The sequence below is a fragment of the Trachypithecus francoisi genome, unplaced genomic scaffold (genome assembly GCF_009764315.1).
Source record: "Trachypithecus francoisi isolate TF-2019V2 unplaced genomic scaffold, Tfra_2.0 Lachesis_group10, whole genome shotgun sequence".
Classification (NCBI taxonomy): Eukaryota; Metazoa; Chordata; class Mammalia; order Primates; family Cercopithecidae; genus Trachypithecus; species Trachypithecus francoisi.
The window spans coordinates 31098611-31123190 of record NW_022681455.1 but is presented as its reverse complement, the minus strand read 5'-3'; the positions used below and the strand labels follow the sequence as shown (position 1 = coordinate 31123190).

Below are 24580 nucleotides of genomic sequence, written 5' to 3'. Positions count from 1 at the left end.
ACCAGGCAGGGAACAACCTGGGAGGAATCAAATTTTATTTTGGACACGTTACTTCTGAAGGGCTAACAGACTTCCAGGCAGAAAGGCCCTTGAAGGAAACATTCTAGGGGTCTCTCTGGGAGGCTTAGATCAAGGAGCTGAGACCAAAAGGAGAATGGGAGGGAGGAGACGATACAATAGAGTTGGAGCCGAGGCCCTTAGAGGCGGATAGGTGGATTCCTGAGGGAGGAGGAAGGGGCTGAGGTTGGTGGAGCCTGGCAGCTTCCTCCGGAGCCATTGGCAGGACTTATGCAAACAGCTCTGGGTGGGAAGAGTGAACCAGGATATCCTCCTGTGTCCTTCCTCTTCTGCAGTCATCCTGGATGACTCCCAGATGGAATTTCTTGGATGTCATTGCTTGGAGGTCCCCTGCATGCCTGAAGAAGGACATGCTGGAGAGCAGGATGCCTGGATCCCATGGGTGAAGGGAAGTGCCCAGGAAAGAACGAAGTCCCGGGGGAGCTTTTAGTGTGTGGGTGAGTGGGGAGGCTGGGGTAGTAGCTGACACTGTCCCAGCTGCATCCCAGGTTTGAAAGGCACCTCCTCCCCCAGCGCAGGCATCCTGCTTCCCAACCCTGTAATTACCATGCTTCCCAACGCGTGGTTTGCTCCCATTCTTTGGCTTCCAATAGTTGGAAGGGATGAAGGTGGACATCTCTGTGATTACAGAGATGCCAAGTGAGTATTGACTGCTCCAGGGTGTGGATGGAGGGTTGTGAAAACCAGGGTGGGGTGATGCAGGGTCAGGGTCATGATAGGGAGAGCGGGCAGCTGCCTGGACAGGGGGACTAAAATAAGGGACGCCATCTTCAGAGGTGACACATTAGCCCAGGCCTTCCCAACAGGTTTGACCAGTTCTGTTCTGATGGTATTCCTGTGCCACTGGGCTGGCCCCTCCTCCCCTCCTCCCCTATAAAGCCTCTTGGGGTTCCCAGGCACCCAGACTCAGCCCACCCCAGCTTTGGGGGCCAGTACACAGCCATGATGCTCAACTGGAAGCTCCTTGGGATCCTGGTACTTTGCCTGCACGCCAGAGGTGAGGTGGGAACAGAGGCAGGGAGTGCAGTTTAGGGAGAGATGAGGGATGCTCAAGATGGGGGAGGTGAACTGGACGCATGGGGTTGGGGATAGGAATTCAGGGGATGCAGAAGGTGCGTTTGGCTCTCACCAGAAATGGTTTGCTGGCTCCATGTGGCAAAGTCAGTCAGGATTAATGCGTGGGGGACGAGTTTCCTCGGAGCTGGGATTTGTGTTAAGGAGCTGGGGTCTGTGTGCCCGGGGGCCAAGGTGTAGCCCACTTTGGGTTGTAGATTGGCGTGAGGACAAAGTCAGTGGGGTACCCCAACCAGGGGTGGATGGAGCTTATTTGGAGAAGTCTGGTCAGTTTAAAGTGGGTCAAGTGAACGGTTCAGATCCACCGGGGGTGGGGGTTCATGGCATTTTATCATCAGTTCAGTATTTACAAACGTACAGAGAGCTCTTTGAGAGGGACTTTTTTGGTCTGTTTGTGGGTCGGTTCAGGTTGTGTCCATCTAGAAAGGCTCCTCCTCCTGGGGCTGGGGCTGGGGCTGGGGTGGGGGGGAGAAGCCTTCACCACCTCTTACCTTTCTCCTTCTTCCTTTACAGGCATCTCAGGCAGCGAGGACCACCCCTCTCACCCACCCGCAGAGGACCGAGAGGAGGCAGGCTCCCCAACATTGCCTCAGGGCCCCCCAATCCCCGGTGACCCTTGGCCAGGGGCACCCCCTCTCTTTGAAGACCCTCCGCCTCCCCGCCCCAGTCGTCCCTGGAGAGACCTGCCTGAAACTGGAGTCTGGCCCCCTGAACCACCTAGAACGGATCCTCCTCAACCTTCCCGGCCCGATGACCCTTGGCCAGCGGGACCCCAGCCCCCAGAAAACCCCTGGCCTCCTGCCCCTGAGGTGGACCACCGACCTCAGGAGGAGCCAGACCTGGACCCACCCCGGGAAGAGTACAGATAATGGGGTTCCCCCAGCCGTTCTGCTCCCAGGCATCTCCAGGCACCCACGCCCTCTCCACCCTGACTCCCCGTGAATTCTTCCCAATTTAGCCCGTCTCCTTAAACCTCTTCCTCATTCCCTCGGTTTTATTCTGAACCCAGAAGGTGATGTTCTCAATATTTCCTGTCCCCTCCTGAGATCCGTACTTAGCCCTCACATTGCCCGTTTTTCCCTCTGACAGCCTAAGCCTACTCTCCTACCTCACCTCCGGGCCTCGGCCCCAGCTACCGCCCTCCGCGTCTTCCTGCCCGCGCGATCGCTGGGGCAGGGCTGCGGTACTGTGTTCCCTTCTGCCACCTGGTGGCCGGCGGCAGGAATTATCAGTAGACAGCTGTTGCTTCCATGAAACGGAAAAATAAAAATCAAGTTTTCTTAATTCTGAATCTAGGCTGCTTCTTTAACATTTAGTGTTTTTTGTTGTTGTTTGTTTGTTTGTTTTTGAGATGGAGTCTCTATCTGTCGCCCAGGCTGGAGTACAGTGGCGCGATTTCGGTTTACTGCAAGCTCCGCCTCCCGTGTTCACGCCATTCACCTGCCTCAGCCTCCGAGTAGCTGGGACTACAGGCGCCCGCCACGACGCCCAGCTAATTTTTTGCGTTTTTAGTAGAGGCAGGGTTTCACCGTGTTAGCCAGGATGATCTCGATCTCCTGACCTTGTGATCCGCCCGCCTCGGCCTCCCAAAGTGCTGGGATTACAGGCATGAGCCACAGCGCCTGGCCTTTTTTTTTTTTTTAGACGGAGTCTCACTCTATTGCCCAGGTTGGAGTGCAATGGCACGATCTTGGCTCACTGCAACCTCCGCCTCCCAGGTTCAAGCCATTCTCTTGCCTCAGCCTTCTGAGTAGCTGGGATTACAGGTGTGCACCACCATGCCTGGCTAATTTTTGTATTTTAGTAGAGACGGGGTTTCACCATGTTGGCCAGGCTGGTCTCGAACTCCTGACATCGTGATCCAGCCGCCTCGGCCTCCCAAAGTGCTGGGATTGCAGGCATGAGCCACCGTGCCCAGCCAACACTTATGTTTTTGACTATTTGGTTGCCCTCTTCACAGTCCTAAATTTACAGAGACCTGGAAGTAATCTGAGTTCCTGTCTTGCCCATATCCAGTACGTAAGGCTATGGGGCTCAGCAGGAGGAGGGTTGGAAATATCACTATGCAAGTCACAGTAACATTCAGGCCCACATTTCTCCCTTTCTGGGAACACTATATTGAAGAATGGGAAGGCAAGTTTCATCTCTGTTTAATGACCTATGGCTTGGATACCCCTGTTGGCATATGCAAACCTTCCCAGGGGTGTGTTGGCAGGACCAGCTTTAAGGGAATCATTTTCCAGATGAATATGTGCCCCTCCCTAGAAAGAATCTCCTGCCTGTCCTGGGCCTGACCAGAGTGCCCTTCCCAGAGCTGCCAAAGGTCAATGGGAAACAAATCAACCCTTCCCCTTCCCCGCTTCCCATCTCATTAAGAGATGCATTTTCTTTCTTTTCTTTCTTTCTTTCTTTCTTTCTTTCTTTCTTTCTTTCTTTCTTTCTTTCTTTCTTTTTTTCTTTCTTTCTTTCTTTCTCTTTCTCTCTCTCTCTCTCGCTCTCTCTCTCTCTCTCTTTCTTTCTTTCTTTCTTTTGAGACGTATTCTCACTCTGTCGCCCAGGTTTGAGTGCAGTGGCCCGATCTTGACTCACTGCAACCTCTGGCTCCCAGGTTCAAGCAATTCTCCTGTCTCAGCTTCCCGAGTAGCTGGGACTACAGGTGCCTGCCACCATGTCCGGCTAATTTTTTTATTTTTTATTTTTAGTAGAGACAGGGTTTCACCGTGTTGGTCAGGCTGGTCTTGAACTCCTGACCTCAGATGATCCACCCACCTCGGCCTCCCAAAGTGCTGGGATTACAGGCGTGAACCACTGCGTCCTGCCTCATTCATTCATTCTCTTACTTCCTCAGTGTGTCCACGAATGCCGGGTGCCATGGGAGAATATAAGAACATAAAGAGTAAAAATATATAGTTTCTACTCGGAAACTTAAAATTGAGAGGGGCAGCATTTACAGTTAAGTTTAAATAACATCAAAGACAGTAAAAATGCATATGTCCTAATAATGACATGAGTAAGTACCAATGTAATAGCCTTGGCAGTAAACGCTGTGAGTTCAGAAGAGTTACGGTAAGCTGGACTAGTCAGGGGAGGCTTCTGGGAGGAGGGCCCAGAGCCAGACCTGAGAGAAGAGCGGGCGGTGTGTCTGGAGGATGGTCCAGGAAGGGTGGACCTGGAGCCTCATGCAGGGCGCAGGTGCAGAAGCTGCCCCTGGATGATGTGCTCTCATGGCCAGACCCACCAGCTGTGGGGACCAGCCCTTGCGCCTATGTGCATCAGCCTTCGTATGTGCTGTTCCCTATGTCTGGAATGTCCTTCCTCTCCCAAACCAGCTGTATTTCTCCTCAGGAACGCCTCTGCCTACACCACTCCCTCCCGCACCCCGCCCAACCCCCGACACCCTTCACCCCAGTCACACTATGGCAATGATTTATTCATGTCTGACCTTCCCAGGTCATGAACCTCATGGAGCAGGGACTGTGTTCTATGCATTTCTTCTTGAACCCCTTTACCATTTTTGTGCCTATGGACTCCTAGAGTGCTAAATCACCCCCAACAGCCAAATTACCCACAACAGCCCCGCCTATGTCTCCACTGGGACCTTTTCCAGGGACAGAGAGCTGGAAGCACTTGGACATTTTTCTCTCCCACATCCTCACATGCCACCATCCTCCCACTCCCCCAGCCCAACTCCAGGCCTTAACCAATGGTGCACAAATATGACGGTGTCAATACCCCAGTCCTCCTTGGGGTCTTAGCTTGGTTCCACTCATGTGCTTGGGTCCACTTTCCCACTCCCTTTCCACTCCTCCCCACCCTCATTACTTTTTTCTTTAGGACAGGGTCTCACTGTGTCACGCAGGCTAAAGTGCAGTGGCACGATCATAATGCATTGCAGTGTCGACCTCCTGGGCTCAAGTGGTCCACCTGCCTCAGCCTTCTGAGTAGCTGGTACTACAGATGCACTCCACTCATTGGGCTAATTTTTTAATTTCTTGTGGAAATGATGTCTTGCTATGTTGCCCAGGCTGGTCTGGAACTCCTGGACTCAAGCAATCCTCCTGCCTTGGCCTCCCAAAGCACTGGGATTACAGGCGTGAGCCATCATGCCCGGTCCCCTCATTACTTCTATTTACGTATTTATTTATTTATTCAATTTTTGAGACGGAGTCTCCCTCTCGTTGCCCAGACTGGAATGCAGTGGTGTGATCTCGGCTCACTGCAATCTCCGCCTCCTGGGTTCAAGCGATTCTCCTGCCTCAGCCTTCTGAGTAGCTGGGATTATAGGCATGCGCCACTACGCCTGGCTAAGTTTTGTATTTTTAGTAGAGATGGGGGTTTCATCATGTTGTCCAGGCTGGTCTCAAACTCCTGACCTCAGGTGATCTGCCCGCCTTGGCCTCCCAAAGTGCTGGGATTACAGGTGTGAGCCACTGTACCCAGCCTATTTATTTTTGAGACAGGTCTCACTCTGTTGCCCAGGCTGGAGTACAGTGGCATGATCACAGCTTACTGCAGCCTGGGCCCAAGCGATCTTCCCACCTAAGCCTCCCAAGTAGCTGGACCACAGGCACACGTCACCAATCTGGCTAATTATTTTGTAGAGATTGGGTCTTACTATATTACCCAACCTGGTCTCAAATTCCTGAGCGCAAGAAACCCTCCTGCCTCCGCCTCTCAAAGTGTTGGATTACAGGCATGAGCCACTGCACCCAACTTCTCATTAGTTTTTTTTTTTTTTTTTTTCCGAGACGGAGTCTCGCTCTGTCACCCAGGCTGGAGTGCAGTGGCCGGATCTCAGCTCACTGCAAGCTCCGCCTCCCGGTTCCCGCCATTCTCCTGCCTCAGCCTCCCGAGCAGCTGGACTACAGGCGCCCGCCACCTCGCCCGCTAGTTTTTTGTATTTTTAGTAGAGACGGGGTTTCACCGTGTTAGCCAGGATGGTCTCGATCTCCTGACCTTGTGATCCGCCCGTCTCGGCCTCCCAAAGTGCTGGGATTACAGGCTTGAGCCACCGCGCCCGGCCGCTTCTCATTAGTTTTAAATAAATTTCTTGTACTTGCATCTTTGTCTCAGGGTCTGCTTCTGGGGAATCCAACCTAGGATGCAAAATATTTGCTACACACTATTGCAACTACTTTCTACTGCGTATGTGCCATAGGGCACTGTTGCCGAACGCTCTACAGCTTATGGTCTCATTAATTTTGCATAACAACGCTATCATGATCACTTCACAGAAGACAGAAACAGGCCTAGAGAGGTACAGTGACCCATGCAAGGTCACACAGGGGACAAATGGCAGAATCAGGATTTGAATTCAGGTCTGTGCTATGCTAACAACACTGATTTTAACCACTACATCATTCCAGCTATTTTTTGTTTGTTTTTGAGACGGAGTCTTGCTCTTGTTGCCCAGGCTGGAGTGTGATGGCACCATCTTGGCTCACTGCAATCTCTGCCTCCTGGATTCAAGCAATTCTCCTGCCTCAGTCTCCCAAGTGACTGGGATTACAGGCGCCTGCTATGATGCCCGGCTAATTTTTGTAGTTTTTTAGTAGAGACAGGGTTTCTCCATGTTGTCCAGGCTGGTCTTGAACTCCTGACCTCATGATCCACCAGCTTTGGCCTCCCAAAGTGCTGGGATTACAGGTATGAGCCACTGCGCCTGGCCCATCCCAGCTCTTTATTAATCTGTGTAACCCTGACACAGAATACAGTGCCTGGGCCGTCATGCACACTTAATGTGTGTTTTGTGAAAGGCTACATTATTTAATGAAGGGCCCAGTTAACAAAGAGTAGATCAGAATGATTGGAGTAAAGTAACCCGGAGAAGAGAGAGACATGTTGAAGAGAAAAGTCGGGGGAAAATTAGGGAAGATCTTGGTGCCAGGTGTGGGAGCTCATATCTGAAAGTCTCCCTCCTCTATTAGAACTGTGCCTGGGCCCGGACAACATAGTGAGATCCTGTCTCTGAACAAACAAAATTAGTTAGCTGAACATGGTAGGGTGCACCTATAATCCCAGCTATTCCAGAGGCTGAGGTGGAAGATTGCTTGAGCTCAGGAGGTCAAAACCAGCCTGGGAAACACAGCAAGACCCCATCTCTAAAAAAAATAAAAATTTAAAAAGGGCCAGGCACAGTGGCTCACACCTGTAATCCTAGCATTTTGGGAGGCCAAGGCAGGAGGATCGCCTGAACTCAGGAGTTTGATACCAGTGTGAGCAACATAGTGTGACCTCACCTCTACAAAAAGAAATGTTTAACAATTAGCCAGGTCATGGTAGTGCATGCCTGTAGTCCCGGCTAATTTTTGTAGTTTTTTTTAGTAGAGACAGGGTTTTGCCATGTTGGCCAGGAAGATCACCTGACCATGAGAGGTCGAAGCTGGAGTAAGCCATGATTGTACCACTGCACTCCAGCTTGGATGACAGAGCGAGACTCTGTCTCAGGAAAAAAAAAAAAAAATGTGTCCAGGGTGGGGAGAAACACATACATCTCTGGGTATACTGTGTCAGGGAGCTATGGCTAGAAAGGAAGAAGGAAGTCTGGACCCCTCAAACTGACCCTCAAGCCAATAAGGTGGAGTTAGTTAGGAGGAAAAAATTAATTAATTAATTTTTAAATTTTTTGAGACAGGGTCTTGCTCTGTTGCCCAGGCTGGAGTGCAGTGGTGCAATTACGGCTCACTGCAACCTTGACCTCCTGGACTCAAGGGATCCTCCTGCCTCAGCATTCTGAGTAGCTGGGACCACAGGCATGTGCCACCACATCCATTTAAGAGAAATTCTTAAAGAAGAGAGAAAGTGCGGGAAAGGAACTGAGCCCCTCATGTTGCCTAGGGAAGAAGCTGGGGCTCTTGACAGCATGCCACCTTCTCTAATTCCACAGCACTGTGTGGGTTTCCATGCCTTTACTTCCTTGGAAAGTATGGGCTTCTTGAAGACAGCAATGGTGCCTTGTCTTTCTTTGTATCCCTTGCTTCTCTCCTAGTGCCTGGCCTAGAAGGCACTCAATAAAACAAATGATTAGCCCCATTTCACAGATGAAGAACCAACACTGAGAGAGGTAACTCACCTGTGCAAGTCATATCACAAGTGCCAAAGTCAAGACTGGATGCAGGACTGCCTGGCTGCAAACCAATTCTTCCCAGGCTGACGTGGCAGGTAGTTGAGTGGGAAAGAAAGGGAAGGCATGAGGCAACTGGAGATTTTAGTACCTATTAATAGGCAGTGGATCTTGGCACTCAGACAGGTTGTCTTCATTAGCTGGGGAGGAGACTGAGTGGGCCTGGATGGTATGGAGGTATTTGCACAGGGAAACCCATTGTGCTGGCTTCTCCATTCAGATTAGACAATGCTGGTTCCTCTCTACCTGCCTTGGCTAAGCTCACCTAGGAGTAAATGCAGCAGGGACACTGTCACATCTATGTCAACACAGAGTCATGGAATTAAATAACAGAATAGGATCACAGATTTACAGAACAATAGCCCAGAACCTTGGACATGACAGATAGTTATTAAATGCTTGGCCAAGAGAAAAAGAAAGAACCTAGAACTAGTATCATGGTAAAATCTAATTATACAATCTGAGTTACCTTGAGAAAGCACCAGGCACAGCCCTCAGCCTTTGGGCAGCGAATGATGTCTTTGGACTAGACAGAAGAGATGGTTGTCTGCTCTGCTTTGAAGCTCTCTGGCCAGGGAAACTCCAAACCATTCATTTGTTCATCCATTTGCCCACACAATCAACATTTATTGAGCATCTGCTGTGTGGGGTGCTAGGTGATGCTGACAGTCCCAGGAAGCAGTTTCAATCCTCCCTGCCCTCAAGGGGCTCTGTGTTTAGGAAGGACAAACATATACATTATGGCAATAAAATTTGATAAAAAGTTAAATTAGAGAGGGGCACACCCTGACGTAGGAGCCCAGGAGGGACTCCTAACTTCTCTGCCAATTTCATGTTTCAAAATCATTTGACCTGAGACTCGCTTTGGTATAAACTTAAGCTTTCTTACTGTACATTTTTTTTTCTCCTGCTAATCTTTAATGAAGTGCCCACCAGGTGCCTGGCACTGACTCAAAAAACTTGCTGAATTAAGCCAAATGCACCTCCTGTGGGTTTTTCCCCCTAACATCCTCAGAGGCATTAATCAACTCCCTCCGGGAAATCCCCAGTCCCCACCCCATCCCCACCTTTCCTTTTGCAGCGTTTAATTCAACTCGTGCGATGGGGCAGGCAGGATAGCATGGTAGTGAGATCAACAGACTGTGACTTGGGTTCTTGTCCCTACTTTGCTGTTCGTTCTCTGTGTGACCTTGGGATAGGACTTTAGGGGGATTTCTTTAACAACCTCTAAACTCACATACAATGCTGAGAGCCAAGGTAGGGGCTCTCAGGTCTTGTTCCAAGAACTGCCACCAGAGGGCAGCCTAGAGACTCCTCTCAGGTGTTTTCCTCCAGAGCTCTTTCCCTCACTAATGTCATCCACTCCCTGGGACCATCATCAAGGCACACAGGTGTCCCCTTAGCTGCCAAGGCAACCATTCTAAGGTGAGCCAGGCATGTGAGATGAGGCTAGCCAGGGTCTGGAGCCCTCAGGAAAATTCAGGCACAGGCTGCTTGTCCAAGTGGACCTCATGATCATCATTTACACATTCTCTCCGTGATTATTTCATGAGCCGGTCTACAGGAGAGGATACCACAGCCAGTCAAAGGATCAGGGCCCTGTCCTCAGGGAGCTGCTTTCCAGTGGGGAAGGAGAGAGATACACAGATGCTTACAAGGTATCTGTAGTAGGATGTCACCTAGTGATGAATGGTGTGATGCAGTTTAGGCATAGCAAGGAAATAGGGATGGTCCAAACATATGTGTGTATGTTTTTTTTTTGAGATGGAGTTTCGCTCTTGTTGCCCAGGCTAGAGTGCAGTGGTGTGATCTCGGCTCACTGCAACCTCCACCTCCCGGGTTCAAGTGATTCTCCTGCCTCAGCCTCCCAGATAGCTGGAATTACAGGTGTTCACCACCACGCCCGGCTAATTTTTGTATTTTTAGCACAGATGGGGTTTCGTCATGTTGGTCAGGCTGGGCTACGAGCGAAACTCCATCTCAAAATACGAATACTGCTACTACTACTAATTCCTGTCTCCTAGGGTCATTGAGAGAATGGAAATCAGTCCTACACGGGCAGATGTTGGCACCGAGCTGAATGTTACAGACTGCCAAGGAGTTGGTGCTGGTCTCTGGTGAAGATGTTCTAGTCTCAGGGCCCAAGAGAACAGAATGGGACACAAGATGCCTCTCCAACAGGAGTCTGTGTTTGCTGGTCACCTCTGTGTGCTGAGTGATGCCCAGGTGCCAGGGAGACACTGGGCAGTAGGAGAAGCTCCCTCCTGTGAGGAACTCTCACCAGAGGCACTCAGACAGCCCAGAACACAGGAGGGAAGATGGGCCACGACAGTCCCATTCCCAGGCGCTCCAAAGGCCAGCTCACCCTAGAAATCCCTGCTGGTACAAGTCTTTCTGGCCTCTCCTCTCCTGAGAGCACGTTCAGACTGCACCTTGGCCCTCTCTTTCACCCTATTTAGGGAGTTGGGACTCTAATTCTGGGTGACCAGTAACAATAAAAACCACTAATAGCCCTAGTGGAAAGAATGACTATTTAATAGGTGCACATAATGAGCAGACAAGGAGTGCTCTTTTCCCTCGCACTCACTCTGCAGAACAGAGAGGAGAACAGTCTTGTTACTGTGAGAGCTAAACACAGCCTCTGTGGTCTCCCTCCTTGCAAGACAAGAGGGGTGGCCTCAGGGTGTGACTGAAACAGCCATGAAGGCTTTGGCCCAGGGACCGACTGCCCTGCAGCTGACTCCCTGCTGCTTTTGGGAAGTGGGGGTGAAGGGAAAAGACTCGGGGGAAGATAGCTTGGTGGGCAGAACTCCACTTGCCGAATTCTTCCTTTTTCAGGATTCATTGCCCGAAGGTGCACCTGGCTCTGGCCCCAGTCCTTACTCCCATGTGCCGGCTGCAGTGCCCTGGGCCCCTCGGAGCTGGCAGGGCTGCTGGGAGGGTGAGGACAGGCATGGAAGAGTGGAAAGTGGGGCCTGACCCAGCCAAGCTCCAGGAGGCCATTCCATAGAGGAGAGAGCCAGGACCAGGAGCCTAGCAGGGAAGAAAGAAGGAAGGGTAGAGCCAAGCACTGCCCATACCTGGAATAATCTCAGGGAGAGGATGGTGTGGACAGACCCCAGGAACGGGCTTCTCAGCTAGGGGCAACTGTTATGCTGCAGTGGGGGCACCTAACAGAACCCCCTAGGTTTTTTTTTTTTTTTTTTGAGACGGAGTCTCGCTCTGTCACCCAGGCTGAGTGCAGTGGCGGATCTCAGCTCACTGCAAGCTCCGCCTCCCGGTTCACGCCATTCTCCTGCCTCAGCCTCCCGAGTAGCTGGACTACAGGCGCTGCCACCTCGCCGGCTAGTTTTTTTTTTTGTATTTTTAGTAGAGACGGGGTTTCACCGTGTAGCCAGGATGGTCTCCATCTCCTGACCTCGTGATCCGCCCGTCTCGGCCTCCCAAAGTGCTGGGATTACAGGCTTGAGCCACCGTGCCCGGCCGGGTTTTTTTTAAAGTATACAGCACGATCCTGCCCACCCCTGGTATCAGATTAATGCCATGTCCAGGGGAAACCCCAGTATGTCCTCATCACAGCCATGTGAACTCTGCTGTTTGTTCATAAAAATGTGTTACATGCCTGGGGGAAGAAAAGGAGCTAATCCAATAGAGAGAAGAGTGGCTCAGGGGAGACAGTCACCTGTGAGGAATGAGGGCAGGACACACAGGCCCAGGCTGAGATTGCACAGGGTGTCGCATGAGTGGCTGTGTCAGAGCCAAGTGCACGTGCCCACTGCCACCTCTGCCAAGGCCATCAGTGAATCCCTCCAGCACCTACTGGGGCTTTGCACATAGGAGCTGTGCTGGAGTCGGGGGCACAGGGCAGGAAGCCAGACAGGAGGGCACCATGTCCCTGCGTAAGGTGGAAAGGGGAAGCACAGCCTGGACACATTCATCATTCCTTTATTTCTAAATATCACCAAGTGCCTGCCACAGCTATGTGCTGGGAACTCAGTGAACACACCTGTGCTTTGCCTACTGGCGTGGAGCCCACGGTCCGGGGGGTGATGCTTTCTGTTGCATTTCAAAGCCATTGGGGCACTGCATAGATGGCTGGCTGCAGAGTCTATCTGAGAGGAAGGCAAGAAGTTAGGGCCCATGGACTGTGGATTCCACCCTTGATCGTCTACTACACGAAAGAAGCCACAGAAGTGAGGGGGCATTCCCAAGAGGAAGGCAGAAAAGTAGAGATTAAAACTGAGTCAAGAAGTGTAGCCAGTCCCATGGGAGCACCTGGGCTAAGGAGGGTCTGTCCCCACAGAGATGCTCGGAACGCCTGACTGGGGATGTGCCCTCTCCTTCTATGTTCTCGGTCACCAGAGGATCCAGGTGAAGAGTGTGGATGACTCAGTCCACCCCTCCCCGCACAGGAAAAACAACTCAGAGGACATCCCCTACTGGGAGTGGGCCAGGAGCGTCGGCTTCCACCCAGGGAGAGGAGGGTGGTGTTGTGGCTGCAGAGGTGAGTCCACAGGGAAGCGTGGGTGTCATGGAGAAAGAGAGAGGAGGAGAGGAAATGGCCTCTCGCTGGAGCCAAGCAGAGAGAAACAAAGGAGGGGAGGAACCCACAGGCCCTGGAGCTCCAGAGCAGCTCTGGGTGGCCCCCTTCCTTTTCTCCCCAGCACAAAATAAGCTGCTTTTCCAGGCTCTTTCTCTTCCTTGTTCTCATTCTGTTTTCCTTCTTCCAAGCCTAAGCCCTGGTCTACCAAGGACTCCTATGGGAAACATTTGTTCTAGAACTTCTGTCTTGACTCTCAGGCCCCCAGAGGAGGAAAGCTGTGAAGGAGGGACCTCTTAAGCCGGTAACCCTCACTTAGGAATTCTTAACTTTTTTTTTTTTCTTTTTTTTTGGGACAGAGTCTCACTCTGTCACCCAGGCTGGAGTTCGGTGTCACGAAATCAGCTCACTGCAGCCTCTGCCTCCCCGGTTCAAGCGATTCTCGTGCCCCAGCCTCCCGAGTAGCTGGGATTACAGGTGCTTGCCACCACACCTGACTAATTCTTGTATTTTAAGTAGAGATGGTTTTGCCATGTTGGCCAAGCTGGTCTCAAACTCCTGAGCTCAAGTGATCCACCTGCCTCAGCCTCCCAGAGCGCTGGGATTACAGGCGTGAGTCACCATAGCTGGCCAGCTTTGAGAGTGGAAATCTCTCTAGAAATACTCATATACATAAGGAATTTTGCACACATCCTTACAGGGTTTAGGGAACCTCTGAAGCCTGTCCATGAACCTCTGCCACCCGTTTATAGCATGGTGTCAGCTGCAGAGTAACAGGATCTATGTGGGCCTGGAAGTCCAACAGGCCTGGGTTTGAATCTTTTTCAAACATTTTTGCTTGTTAGCAGCTGGTTTGGACAAATAATTTGAACTTAGTTTTCTCATCTGTGAAATGGGAAAAAGCACTTACCCTGTAGGCTGTTGTGAAGATTGAACAAGACAATACATGTTAAATACCCAGGCACCGTGTCCACCTGCAGCAGGCAGTCAGTACATGGTGGATCTCGTGCCCCAAGCCTCCTCTTTATGGAGTCCCTCATGTTGCCCCAGCTGGCCTCGGATTCCTCCCACCTCCACTTCCTGGGTAGCTGGGACTACACCACGCCATGCTTCAGCCCCCTTTGCGATCATTCAAAGCCCTTTGGTTCCCTGCATTCCCTCTCACATTTACTGCAATTCCTGTGGAATCCAAATTCTTTTAACCTGGTGTTGTGAGTCATCTACAATCCCGATCCAAGCAGCCTGTCCCTTCTCCCACACCACTGTTCCTCCACATGTATGTCCCACACCAACCCACGCCATCCGCTGGTTCTAAACACACCCGAAGCACCGCAAGGCCCTGTGTCTGGCTGCCTGCTCCGTGCTTCTCTCATCATTCCTCAAGGCCTAGGGAAAGTCCTGCCACCTCCCTGAAGCCAAGTGCCTATCCGCTTCTCCACTCTAGGCTGTGTGTCCCCAGTTGGATGGCAGCTCCTCAGGGCAAGGAACAATTCCTCTTCCTTCTCAGTGCAACTTCCAAAGCACAGCAGAGGAGCGTGCACTGGGGGCCAAGCCTGGCACAGAAAACACAGCAGCACAGGGCTGCTGGAGGGATGGAGGGGAGAGTGACCTGCCTGCTTCATAACACATGACTGGGAGCCCCACCTTTTGCCTATGGAAGGCACGTGCTTTGAGTTTGATTTTCTCAGGTACGGGGTGTCTACGCCACCCACACGTTCTCACCTGGTCCAATGCACGGGCACGGGCAGGGGCAGAATCTGTTGCTGTAGAACACAGCAGAACTGCCTGCACTACTGTGGACATCACCAAACTGGCAGCTTCACTGAAGGTGACCCTGGCCTGTGCGGGCGCTCAGCTGATGCCCTTCTCTACCCTCCTAAGCCCCATTCGCTTTAGGTCTTCACCGCCTGCGCTGAGAGAAAGATTAATGGTGAGCAGCAGAGTAAAATCCAGCACTGAAGACAGGGTTTCAGTAAAAAATGAAAAGCGCAGCAGATTGGAGTTTGAGGGCCCAGAGGTGGGCAGAACAGTAGAGGAACTGGGCAGCCCAGGGTGGCAGGATGGAGTGGACAGGAGTGGACAGGAGAGAGTATCTAGGAGGAGGGATGTGGCTGCACCACCAACCCACGTGGGCGGCTGGAACCTGGCAGGAGGCCGGGAGAGACTGTGCCTCCTCCAGCCTGGCTGTCTTGGCCAAGTTCTGACGGCAGCTGGGAGGAATGTGAGAAAGAAAACAAGAAAAACTTTGCTACCTCTGGCTGGTCAGGGGAAGTTTGTGTTGGAAAAGAAGAAGCCACAGGTTCTGCTGTTCCACTGCCTTCTCCCCTCCCAACCTGGGGAATGGCCCAGCACCTTCTAGTCCACTCCTCCCTGACCTCTACCACTCCCCTTGCTGCCCCAGAGCCCCCTGCCTGCTTGCCCAGGTCCTCCAGGGAGCCAAGCCTGAGAGTCTAGGGAGGCCCACAGGAGGAAATGATGTTTGGAAAGAGCAGCATCACTTAATTTATTTATTTTTTATTTTTTGAGACGGAGTTTCCCTTTTGTCACCCAGGCTGGAATGCAATGGTGTGATCTTGGCTCACTGCAACCTCCACCTCCCGGGTTCAAGTGATTCTCCTGCCTCAGCCTCCTAAGTAGCCAGGATTTCAGGTGCCTACCACCAAGCCTGGCTAATTTTTCTTTTTGTGTTTTTGGTAGAGACAGGGTTTCGTCATGTTGGCCAGGCTGATCTCCAACTCCTGGCCTCAAGTGATCCGCCCACCTCGGCCTCCCATAGTGCTGGGATTACAAGCGCCACCGCACCCGCCGAGCAGCATCACTTTAAATGGTATCTGTGTCTCACATTTGTGCCTGCAGCTCTACACAAGGCAGGAAGGGAGCAGAAGAGACTCTGCTAGCACTGGCTGGGCTGGAGATTCAGCAAAGAGAGCCTGGGGCCGGGGGGGGGAACCTGGCCTATTTGTTTCCCCCAGTGGAAGGATGAAGACAGGAGCACCTGCAGGGCTCCATTTGCTGGGCTTCCTACAGGGGGACTGCACCCCTTGTCCCATTTAACCTTTCTGATAATTTCCCATTTGATGTTCACAAAAACGTCGCAAGCTAAGTGTTATTTAAAATATCCCCATTTTACAGATGAGGAAATGGAAGTTCAGAAAGGTTTGAAGAGTCGCCCAAAGCCAAGAGGTTAGCTGGGACCTGGACCCACATCATCTTCATTCTGAAGCCAGTGTTTTTGTTTTTCCCAAGGCATTAGCCCCCTTCAGGCGACCCTGTCCTATCCCTTCCTCTCTCCTCAGCTCCCTCAGCCCCTCTTTCCTCCCACTCCCATTCTGAGTGTCACCAGCAAGTCAAGAGCAAGACTAGATGGTAGCCACTAGCTGCACATGGCCAACCACATCATTACAATTAATTAAAATTAAAGCTCCAAATCTTTGGTGGTTAGACTAGCCCCATGTGGCTAGTGGCTACTGTATCAGACAGCACAGACAGGAAACATTTCCATCCTGCTGGTCTGGACTTAAAGGCCGGTCAGGAGGTAGAGGGAATGGGAGAGACCAGCCCAAGGGCTCCAGGGATGGACCTGCCTTTGTGAGGAGATGAGGTTTTGGAAGTGAGTTTGGGTGAGGGGAGCAGGGATGTCTGAGGCCTGGCGGGGGAGAGGGCAGCTTGCTGAACTCCTAGGCACCTCCCTCCGATACTGATACTCCGGCAATACTAGTGAGCAATTAATTGGCTGGGGCAGGGCCGGGGCCAGAGCAGGAGGGAGGCCAGTGCAATGGAGGAGAAGCCACCACCCTCTCAGCAGATGGCAGGGCTCTGGTTCTCCTGGCCTCCTTTCATCCTTTGAGGACCCGGGAGCCTGCCTGGCCCTCCTTGACCTGCCCAGAGTTGGCTGCTGCTTCCTGCTCGCTCATCCAGCCCAGGGCCAGCAGATGGGCTATGGGGCCACCACCTTCCCAATTAGCCTTCTTAGCCTCTTGCTCACCCTTGAGGTCTGGGTTTCCAGCCATGGGGAGGGGCTGTGAGTGGCCTGTGAGTAACCAAGGCCCAGCTACGACAGAGGTCATCAGCCCAGGCCCCTCCCCTGGCTGAACCCTGGCTCCCAGCAGCCCCCACACCCCCATCACCATGCCATCCCCAGAGGCCCCCAGAAGGAACAGGTCAGGGAGTTGGTTTTGGGAATCTGAAGGCTCCCCAGGTGATGGAACATGTAATAGGTGTATGGCTGGCCTAGTACTTGGGGAGTGGTGGGAGGGGGAGCCTGAGAGATGGGGGCAGAACTCATTTGAAGGAGGAAAGTGGAGGTGGAGTGATGGGGTCCCAAGGAAGGAGCAGATTGGGAGCTGTGAATGGGACCTCACTGGGGTTGGGCAGGTGGGGCTGGAACAGGCACCCAAGTGTGGAAAAAAAAGCTGAAACGCCCACGTCTGCGAGTGGAGGGCAGATGGGGAGACAGGCCAAGCCAGGGTAGGCAGGAGAGTTAAGGAGCCAGGCGGCTGTGTCCCGTGGCAAGAGTGGCCGCCCCAGAGTGGGTGGCCGTGGGGCAGAGCGCCTGGTTCCGGGTTAGGCAATGAGGAGCCGGGGCCAGGTCTGTCAGGTGGCAGGATCGTTAGGGCCCCATGGCCATGGGTACCCCACACTGAAGTCACTGCTGCTGCTGAGTAGGCAGATGCACCAAGCTGATTACCACGCTCCTCCCGGCCACACCAACTTCCCCCAGGGCACCCACCCCCTCCACCTCTCCTCCCCTCCCCACAATGACTCCTGCCCAGGGAATGTCCAGCTCTGGCATAAAGGCCCCGGGTGTCCTCGAGCTGCCGTCAGTCAGGAGGCTATGCAGTCCGAGATGGGCTCGTCTCGGGCACCCCGGATGGGGCGTGTGGGCGGGCGCGGGATGATGGCACTGCTGCTGGCTGGTCTCCTCCTGCCAGGTAGGAGGCTGGGGGCCCTGGGAACAGGAGGAAGGTGGGAGGGAGAGTCCAGGAGAGGACCCAGTGAAGGGGACGGGCAGGGGCTCTGGAATCTGCCTTTTGAGTCTGGGGGTTGCCCCTCACTGCCTTGCCACCTCAGGTAAGTTTCTTAAACTTCCTGAGCCTGTTTCTGAAATTCTGAAGTGGGGTGAATGACACCTATCTCTAGTCTGTGTGTCTCAAATTAAATAATGTATGTGACACATGCTTTGGAAATTCTAGAGGTTTATATAAATGGTGGTGGTGGTGATTTTTATTATGGGAGCACTACACGATCATGATTGGACATTTAATAGTGATATCATTTTTAGAGCCTTTTAATATGCTAGACTCTGTTTTAAGCACATTTGGATTATATATTAGAACCATTTTTTGTGTGTGTGTGTGTGAGAGGGAGTCCCACTGTATCTCCCAGGCTGGAGTGCAATGGCGTAATCTCAGCTCACTGCAACTTCCACCTCCCAGATTCAAGCAACTCTCATGCCTCAGCCTCCCGAGTTGCTGGGACTACAGGCGCCCATCACCACACCCAGATAATTTTTTTTGTATTTTTAGTAGAAACAGGGTTTCACCATGTTGGTCAAGCTGGTCTGGAACTCCTGACTCAAGTGATCCACTCGCCTCGGCCTCCCAAGGTGCTGGGATTACAGGCATGAGCCACCACACCCTATCTACATTAGCACTTTTGATCATTACAAGAATGGTATGAAAGGAGATTTGCTATTTCCACTCTACAGATGAGGACAGTGAGGCATGAAAAGGTTAGGAAACTAGCTCAGGATCATGCATTAGAAAGCAGTAAAGCCAACATTTCAACCCCAGGCCAGGTGACCCCTGGACCTGTGTTGTTGACCACCGGGTACTTACAGCGCTTGAGAAATTTCTGCGACCTTCCCATGGTCTGGTAGGTGGTTGTTGTCTGAGGAAATAGAGAAAGAGAAAGGCAATGCTTGGTGGATTTGTGCAGAATACCGAAGGGAATTGGCACAGAAGGCGTTTGGCGTGGAGGTGCATGCAGAGAATTTCTGAGGACAGGGACATCACAGAGGATGCAAGTCTGCTTGTTAGTGGAGGAATCAGGATGAGTGGCAGTAATAAATCATTATAATGCTTTACACTTTCTAAAACATCTTCTGGCCGGGCATGATGGCTTGCGCCTGTAATCCCAAGGTCAGGAGTTCGAGACCAGCCTGGCCAATATGGTGAAACTCTGTCTCTACAAAAAATACAAAAAATTAGCTGGGTGTGGTGGCGGGTGCCTGTGGTCACAGCTACTTGGGAGGCTGAGGCAGGAGAATTGCTTGCACCGAGGAGGCAGAGGTTACAGTGAGCTGAGACGGTGTTATTGCACTCCAGCCTGGGCAACAAGAGCCAAATTCCATCTCAAAAAAAAAAAAAGAAAAAAGAAAAAAAAAAGAAAAAAGTCTTCCAGATGGATGATGTCATGTAGTCTTCTTCACAGTAATGCTGTGAGAAGGCAAGACAAATCTGGCCCCTCTGAACGTATAAACTAAAGCTCAGAGAGGTTCCGTAACTGGCTATGAGGCTCTGTTTGTGTCATGTGGGACCTGGAGGGACTAGGGAATGCAGAAGAAATGCAGGTGAAAAAGTCATGGAGGAACCACGGGGTAAGTTGGGCCTGGGGTTTTGAGCAAAGGAAAGGAAAGATAAGGAAAGATGTGTTCCCACATCCCAAAGGGAAGTCAAGGCAGCAGAACTCAGATGAAGGGCTGGATGGAGGCAGGTGTGCTCAGAGAGGGAAGCTAATCATGGCCAGGAGTCTTTGAGGCTCTCGGGGTTTCATCCTGGGCTGGGCCAGTGAGAGCAGGGCTGGCTCAGGGTGCGGTGTCCTGCCACACTGGTACCAGCAGGTTCTGAAGCAACAGATAGTGACCCCACATCCTGGCCCCCACCCAGCCTTACTGGCATGGCCAGTGCTGGGATGGGAAATGGGGTTTCCATTCCTGACCACAGCCTGGGCTCTCATGAAGAAGCTGGTGACCAAATCTTAGTCCTCGAGTGCCCTTTCCTTTATTTCAGCCCCTCTGCCCCCAGCTTTATCTTTTTCCAGTGTCTCCTTCTGTGTTTTTCTCCACTTCTCAGCCCTCCATTGTTTTGCCTTTTGTCTTCTCCTTCCCTTTGGTCCCACTGTCTGGCTCAGGATTTTTCTCCTTAAGAATTTACGCTTGGACTTCTCAGAGCCTCAGTTTCCCCAGTTCTCTGTCTCTTCAGGGTCCTTTCTTTTAGACCTACTTGTTCCTGCCATTTTTCCATTCCCTTTTCTTTTAAAACATTTTTTAAATTAAAAAACAAAATACAGATGGGGTCTCACTATGTTGCCCAGGCTGCTCTTAAACTCTGGGGCTCATGTAATCCTCCCACCTCGGCCTCCCAAAGTGCTGGGATCACCGGCGTGAGCCACTGTGCCCAGCCCCCTCTTATCTTCAATGTATTGCTTTGATGCCCCTCACTTTGGCACCTAATTTTCTATTTTTCTGGTTGGTGTTTGCCCACCCATCCCAAACAATGAAACTGCTTTTATTCTGCCACCTCAATATCCTTTAGAGACAATAGCCAGTTCTTCCTCCTTTCTGCATCCCTAAACTCTCCCTGGGCTCCACTTGGGAGAAACCTGACAGGCCGATGACTGAGATAGGGCTGAAAGGTGAGGGAGGAAGCCAAGCCTCCCTGGCCCTTACTAACCACTGCTTCCCTCCACAGCGACCTTGGCTAAGAGCATTGGCACCTTCTCAGACCCCTGTAAGGACCCCACGCGTATCACCTCTCCTAATGACCCCTGCCTCACTGGGAAGGGTGACTCCAGTGGCTTCAGTAGCTACAGTGGCTCCAGCAGTTCTGGCAGCTCCATTTCCAGTGCCAGTGGCTCCGGTGGTGGCTCCAGTGGATCCAGCGTTGCCCAGGGTGGTTCTGCAGGATCTTTTAAGCCGGGAACAGGGTATTCCCAGGTCAGCTACTCCTCCGGATCTGGCTTTAGTCCACAAGGTGCATCCAGTTCCTCCCAGCTGGGCGGCAGCGGCTCCCAGTCCGGCAGCAGCGGCTCTCACTTGGGAAGCAGCGGCTCTCACTCGGGAAGCAGCGGCTCTAACCCGGGAAGCAGCAGCTCTCATTCCAGCAGCAGCAGCTTTCAGTTCAGCAGCAGCAGCTCCCAAGTAGGGAGTGGCTCTGCTCTGCCAACCAGTGACAACGCTTACCGTGGAATACTCAACCCTTCCCAGCTTGGACAAAGCTCTTCCTTTTCCCAGACCTCTGGGGTGTCTGGCAGTGGCCAAAGGGTCAGCTCCAACCAGCGTCCCTGTAGTTCGGACATCCCCGACTCTCCCTGCAGTGGAGGGCCCATCATCTCACACTCCGGCCCCTACATCCCCAGCTCCCACTCTGTGTCAGGGGGTCAGAGGCCTGTGGTGGTGGTGGTGGAGCAGCACGGTTCTGGTGGCCCTGGAGTGGTTCAAGGTCTCCCCTGTAGCAACGGTGGCCTTCCAGGCAAACCTTGTCCCCCAATCACCTCTGTAGACAAATCCTATGGTGGCTACGAGGTGGTGGGTGGCTCCTCTGACAGTTATCTGGTTCCAGGCATGACCTACAGTAAAGGGAAAATCTACCCTGTGGGCTACTTCACCAAAGATAACCCTGTGAAAGGCTCTCCAGGGGTCCCTTCCTTTGCAGCTGGGCCCCCCATCTCTGAGGGCAAATACTTCTCCAGCAATCCCATCATCCCCAGCCAGTCGGGAGCTTCCTCAGTCATTGCGTTCCAGCCAGTGGGGACTGGTGGGGTCCAGCTCTGTGGAGGCGGCTCCACAGGCTCCAAGGGACCCTGCCCTCCCTTCAGTTCTCGAGTGCACAGCAGTTCTAGCATTTCCAGCAGCTCCGGTTCACCCTACCATCCCTGCGGCAGTGCTTCCCAGAGCCCCTGCTCCCCACCAGGCACCGGCTCCTTCAGCAGCAGCTCCAGTTCCCAGTCCAGTGGCAAAATCATCCTTCAGCCTTGTGGCAGCAAGTCCAGCTCTTCTGGTCACCCTTGCATGTCTGTCTCCTCCTTGACACTGACTGGGGACCCCGATGGCTCTCCCCATCCTGATCCCTCCGCTGGTGCCAAGCCCTGTGGCTCCGGCAGTGCTGGAAAGATCCCCTGCCGCTCCATCCGGGATATCCTAGCCCAGGTGAAGCCTCTGGGGCCCCAGCTAGCTGACTCTGAGGTTTTCCTACCCCAGGGAGAGTTACTCGACAGTCCATAAGTCAACTTTTGTGTGTATGCATGCCTTGGGCACAAACAAGCACATACCATACATCCCATATGGGAGAAGTCCAGTGCCCAGGCACAGGGTCAGCTCAGTTTCCCTCCTCCTTCCCAAAAGAGTGGCTGTGCTTTCTCCACTACCCCAAGGTTGCAGACTCTCTCTTATCACCCCTTCCTCCTTCCTCTTCCCAAAATGGTAGATTCAAAGCTCCTCTCTTGATTCTCTCCTACTGTTTAAATTCCCATTCCACCGCAGTGCCCCTCAGCCAGATCACCACCCCTTACAATTCCCTCTGCTGTGTCTTTGAAATGGTCCATTGAGTAACACACCCATCAACTTCTCAACTGGGAAACCCCTGAAATGCTCCCAGAGCACCTCTGACGCCTGGAAAAGTTATACCTTCCTCTTCCCCTTTACCAAATAAAGCAAAGTCAAACCATCATCTGGAAATAGTGGCCACTTTTCAGTGACCTCTGGTCAACCTACCCAATATGCCTCTGGGCTCTCGCTCCCAATTCCAGCCCACCCTCCATTACAGAGCAAACCACGCCCTCCTAGATCACCGTCCCCAACACACCCATTGCCTCTCAAGGCCCTTATCTCAGCCCCTTCCTGCGGCCACTTCCCTCAGTGCTCAGATGCTTCCCTGGGTGAGGGAGACACTGGGGCACCCTCAGAGGTTGGAGCAGGCTCCCTGTTGTCTCTGGATCCTGGAGAGATGCTCAGTAAACTGTGGGGACCAGGTGCAGACTTTTTGCCTTCTTGGAGTCTTGGGTCTCCTCTGAGAGCCTGGCTGGTGCTCTTCCTACGCCTCTAGAGGTCTCTGTGTCTCTCATTTTCCTTCAAAAACTGGCCTGTATTTCTCTTCTACCTTCCAGCTCCTCCCACAGAGGAGGAAGACAATAAATATTTGTTGAACTGAAAGCAGAGATTGCCTGGCCTCCCAGATCCTTCCTGCATTTCCGTCCTCTCTCATTGCTCCAGGAAATCCATTCTCTTCCCATTCCTCATTCACCATGGGGTCCTCCTTCTCCTTATTTAGGGCCCTCAGTGTTTCCTCTCCCTCCCCTCCCCACCCAAACTCCTTTTCTTCCACCATTAGCATGTCTCACCTTCTAGACGCCATTCTCTCTGGGGTCATGAGTCTCGATTTCCTGGGTTTCTGGGATACCTGGAAGCTTGGGAAGGCTGGGACACAACAACTCCAACCAGATTCCTGTCAGCTGAGTAGGAGCCCAGGTGGGCGTTGTTCCTGGAGCTGGGGGTGGAGAGAGGAAAGGACTGAGAGGATGGGCGTGGGGCAGGGAGTGCAGCCAAGCAGGGTGACTCACTGGCCTAGATCAAGAGGCCCGGCCTGTGGCAGAACAGAGCTGCCAGTGGTCTCTCCGTCTTCACACTCGCTGCTCTGCTGGGGTCCAGAGTGACAGTGTGAGCGACATGGCTCTCAGTTGAGGGCTGAGAGGGCAGCGTGCCCCAGTGGGGAAGAGGAGTCACCTCCACTGGAGAAGGGAGAGAAAGTGGAGTGCGCGGTGGGGTCCATGTGACTTAAGTCCTGAGACAGGCAGGGAGCGGCTGAGGCAGATGGAGTTCCCACATCCCAAGGAGGGCAGAGGGGGTCGTGCTTGTCCCTGTAGGAGCCCCACCCCCACCCCAGGCCACCTCTCGGAGCCTCTGCTGGCTGCAAAGGAATTCACCCCTACCCTAGCACTTAACCCATTCCCTCCTATCAGGATGGTGCTGTCTGGTCCTGAATTTAGAACTGTTGAAAGTCCAAGTCTGGAATCAGCAGAAATGTATTACATTGACCAGTAAGGGGCTGAATCACCCTTGGTCCAGCATCTGGCCCCTGATCTGCAGCCAATGGCAGGAATCGAGGTCCTCAGAAGCTTCATGGATGGGAATTGCAGGGAGGGAGGCCCTCGGATGCAGTGATTCCTCGAGCCTTCTGCTGTGCTCCACATTAAAAGCTTGTGTAAAACTCACGCATGTCATCCAAAAAGGCCTCTGGGCTCCTCCCACTGCCAGTTCTGGAGAGGAGCTCTTCGCTCCTCCAGTGGTTAAGCCAGCAGGGGCTGGGGAGGAGGACACAGCAGTAGAATCAGCCAACAGCTCGTGTTTAGACCTCGGACAGCCAGAGAAGCCTACTCCTGAGGCCTCCAGGAAGCCATGGAGAGAACAAAGGCATTGTATTTTTATAATAAAAATAAAACATATTTAAAAGACAACAAACAGTTAATGAGTCTCTACATTCCCCACCCAGCTTCAACAAGGATCAAGTCCTGGCCATTCGACAGCAGCATTTAAAGATCCTCCTCTACTGTTACTGGGAAATAGCCACTTTCTCCCAGTGTTTCTTACACTCTGTGGCACATCTGACCACCTGTGGCAGGCAGAATGATGTCTCCAACCCCAACACCATCAAAGATGTCCACATTCCTAATACCTGCAATGTGGGAATTAGGTTACATGGCAAAGGGAAATTAAGATTCCAGATGGGATTAAGGTTGCTAGTCAGCTGACCTTAAAGAGATTATCACGG

General features: G+C 52.4%; 3 protein-coding genes and 1 long non-coding RNA gene across 4 annotated transcripts; 3 read left to right on the top strand and 1 right to left on the bottom strand.

Moving 5' to 3' along the window:
- Nucleotides 1–18: 18 nt before the first annotated feature.
- PSORS1C1 (psoriasis susceptibility 1 candidate 1) lies at nucleotides 19–24215 on the bottom strand. Its single transcript, XM_033219691.1, is given in 2 exon segments — nucleotides 19–416; nucleotides 23154–24215. Coding segments are annotated over 2 exon segments (321 nt in total). The 5' UTR covers nucleotides 23183–24215; the 3' UTR covers nucleotides 19–124.
- PSORS1C2 (psoriasis susceptibility 1 candidate 2) lies at nucleotides 704–2439 on the top strand. Its single transcript, XM_033219683.1, has 2 exons — nucleotides 704–1075; nucleotides 1666–2439. The coding sequence occupies exons 1-2, from the start codon at nucleotides 1021–1023 to the stop codon at nucleotides 2019–2021; spliced, it is 411 nt and encodes a 136-aa protein (XP_033075574.1). The 5' UTR covers nucleotides 704–1020; the 3' UTR covers nucleotides 2022–2439.
- LOC117088436 lies at nucleotides 9599–10798 on the top strand. Its single transcript, XR_004439224.1, has 2 exons — nucleotides 9599–9933; nucleotides 10300–10798. It is a non-coding gene; the product is annotated as an uncharacterized LOC117088436 (long non-coding RNA).
- CDSN (corneodesmosin) lies at nucleotides 17592–22968 on the top strand. Its single transcript, XM_033219596.1, has 2 exons — nucleotides 17592–17746; nucleotides 20507–22968. The coding sequence occupies exons 1-2, from the start codon at nucleotides 17650–17652 to the stop codon at nucleotides 22036–22038; spliced, it is 1629 nt and encodes a 542-aa protein (XP_033075487.1). The 5' UTR covers nucleotides 17592–17649; the 3' UTR covers nucleotides 22039–22968.
- Nucleotides 24216–24580: the final 365 nt, after the last annotated feature.

Bases quoted from the DNA above. Each gene is read 5' to 3' on its own strand.
- PSORS1C2 (XM_033219683.1), top strand. From the start codon at position 1,021: ATGATGCTCAACTGGAAGCTCCTTGGGATCCTGGTACTTTGCCTGCAC. The intron at 1,076-1,665 runs GTGAGGTGGGAA...CTTCCTTTACAG, and splicing joins ACTTTGCCTGCACGCCAGAG to GCATCTCAGGCAGCGAGGAC.
- CDSN (XM_033219596.1), top strand. From the start codon at position 17,650: ATGCAGTCCGAGATGGGCTCGTCTCGGGCACCCCGGATGGGGCGTGTG. The intron at 17,747-20,506 runs GTAGGAGGCTGG...TTCCCTCCACAG, and splicing joins GGCTGGTCTCCTCCTGCCAG to CGACCTTGGCTAAGAGCATT.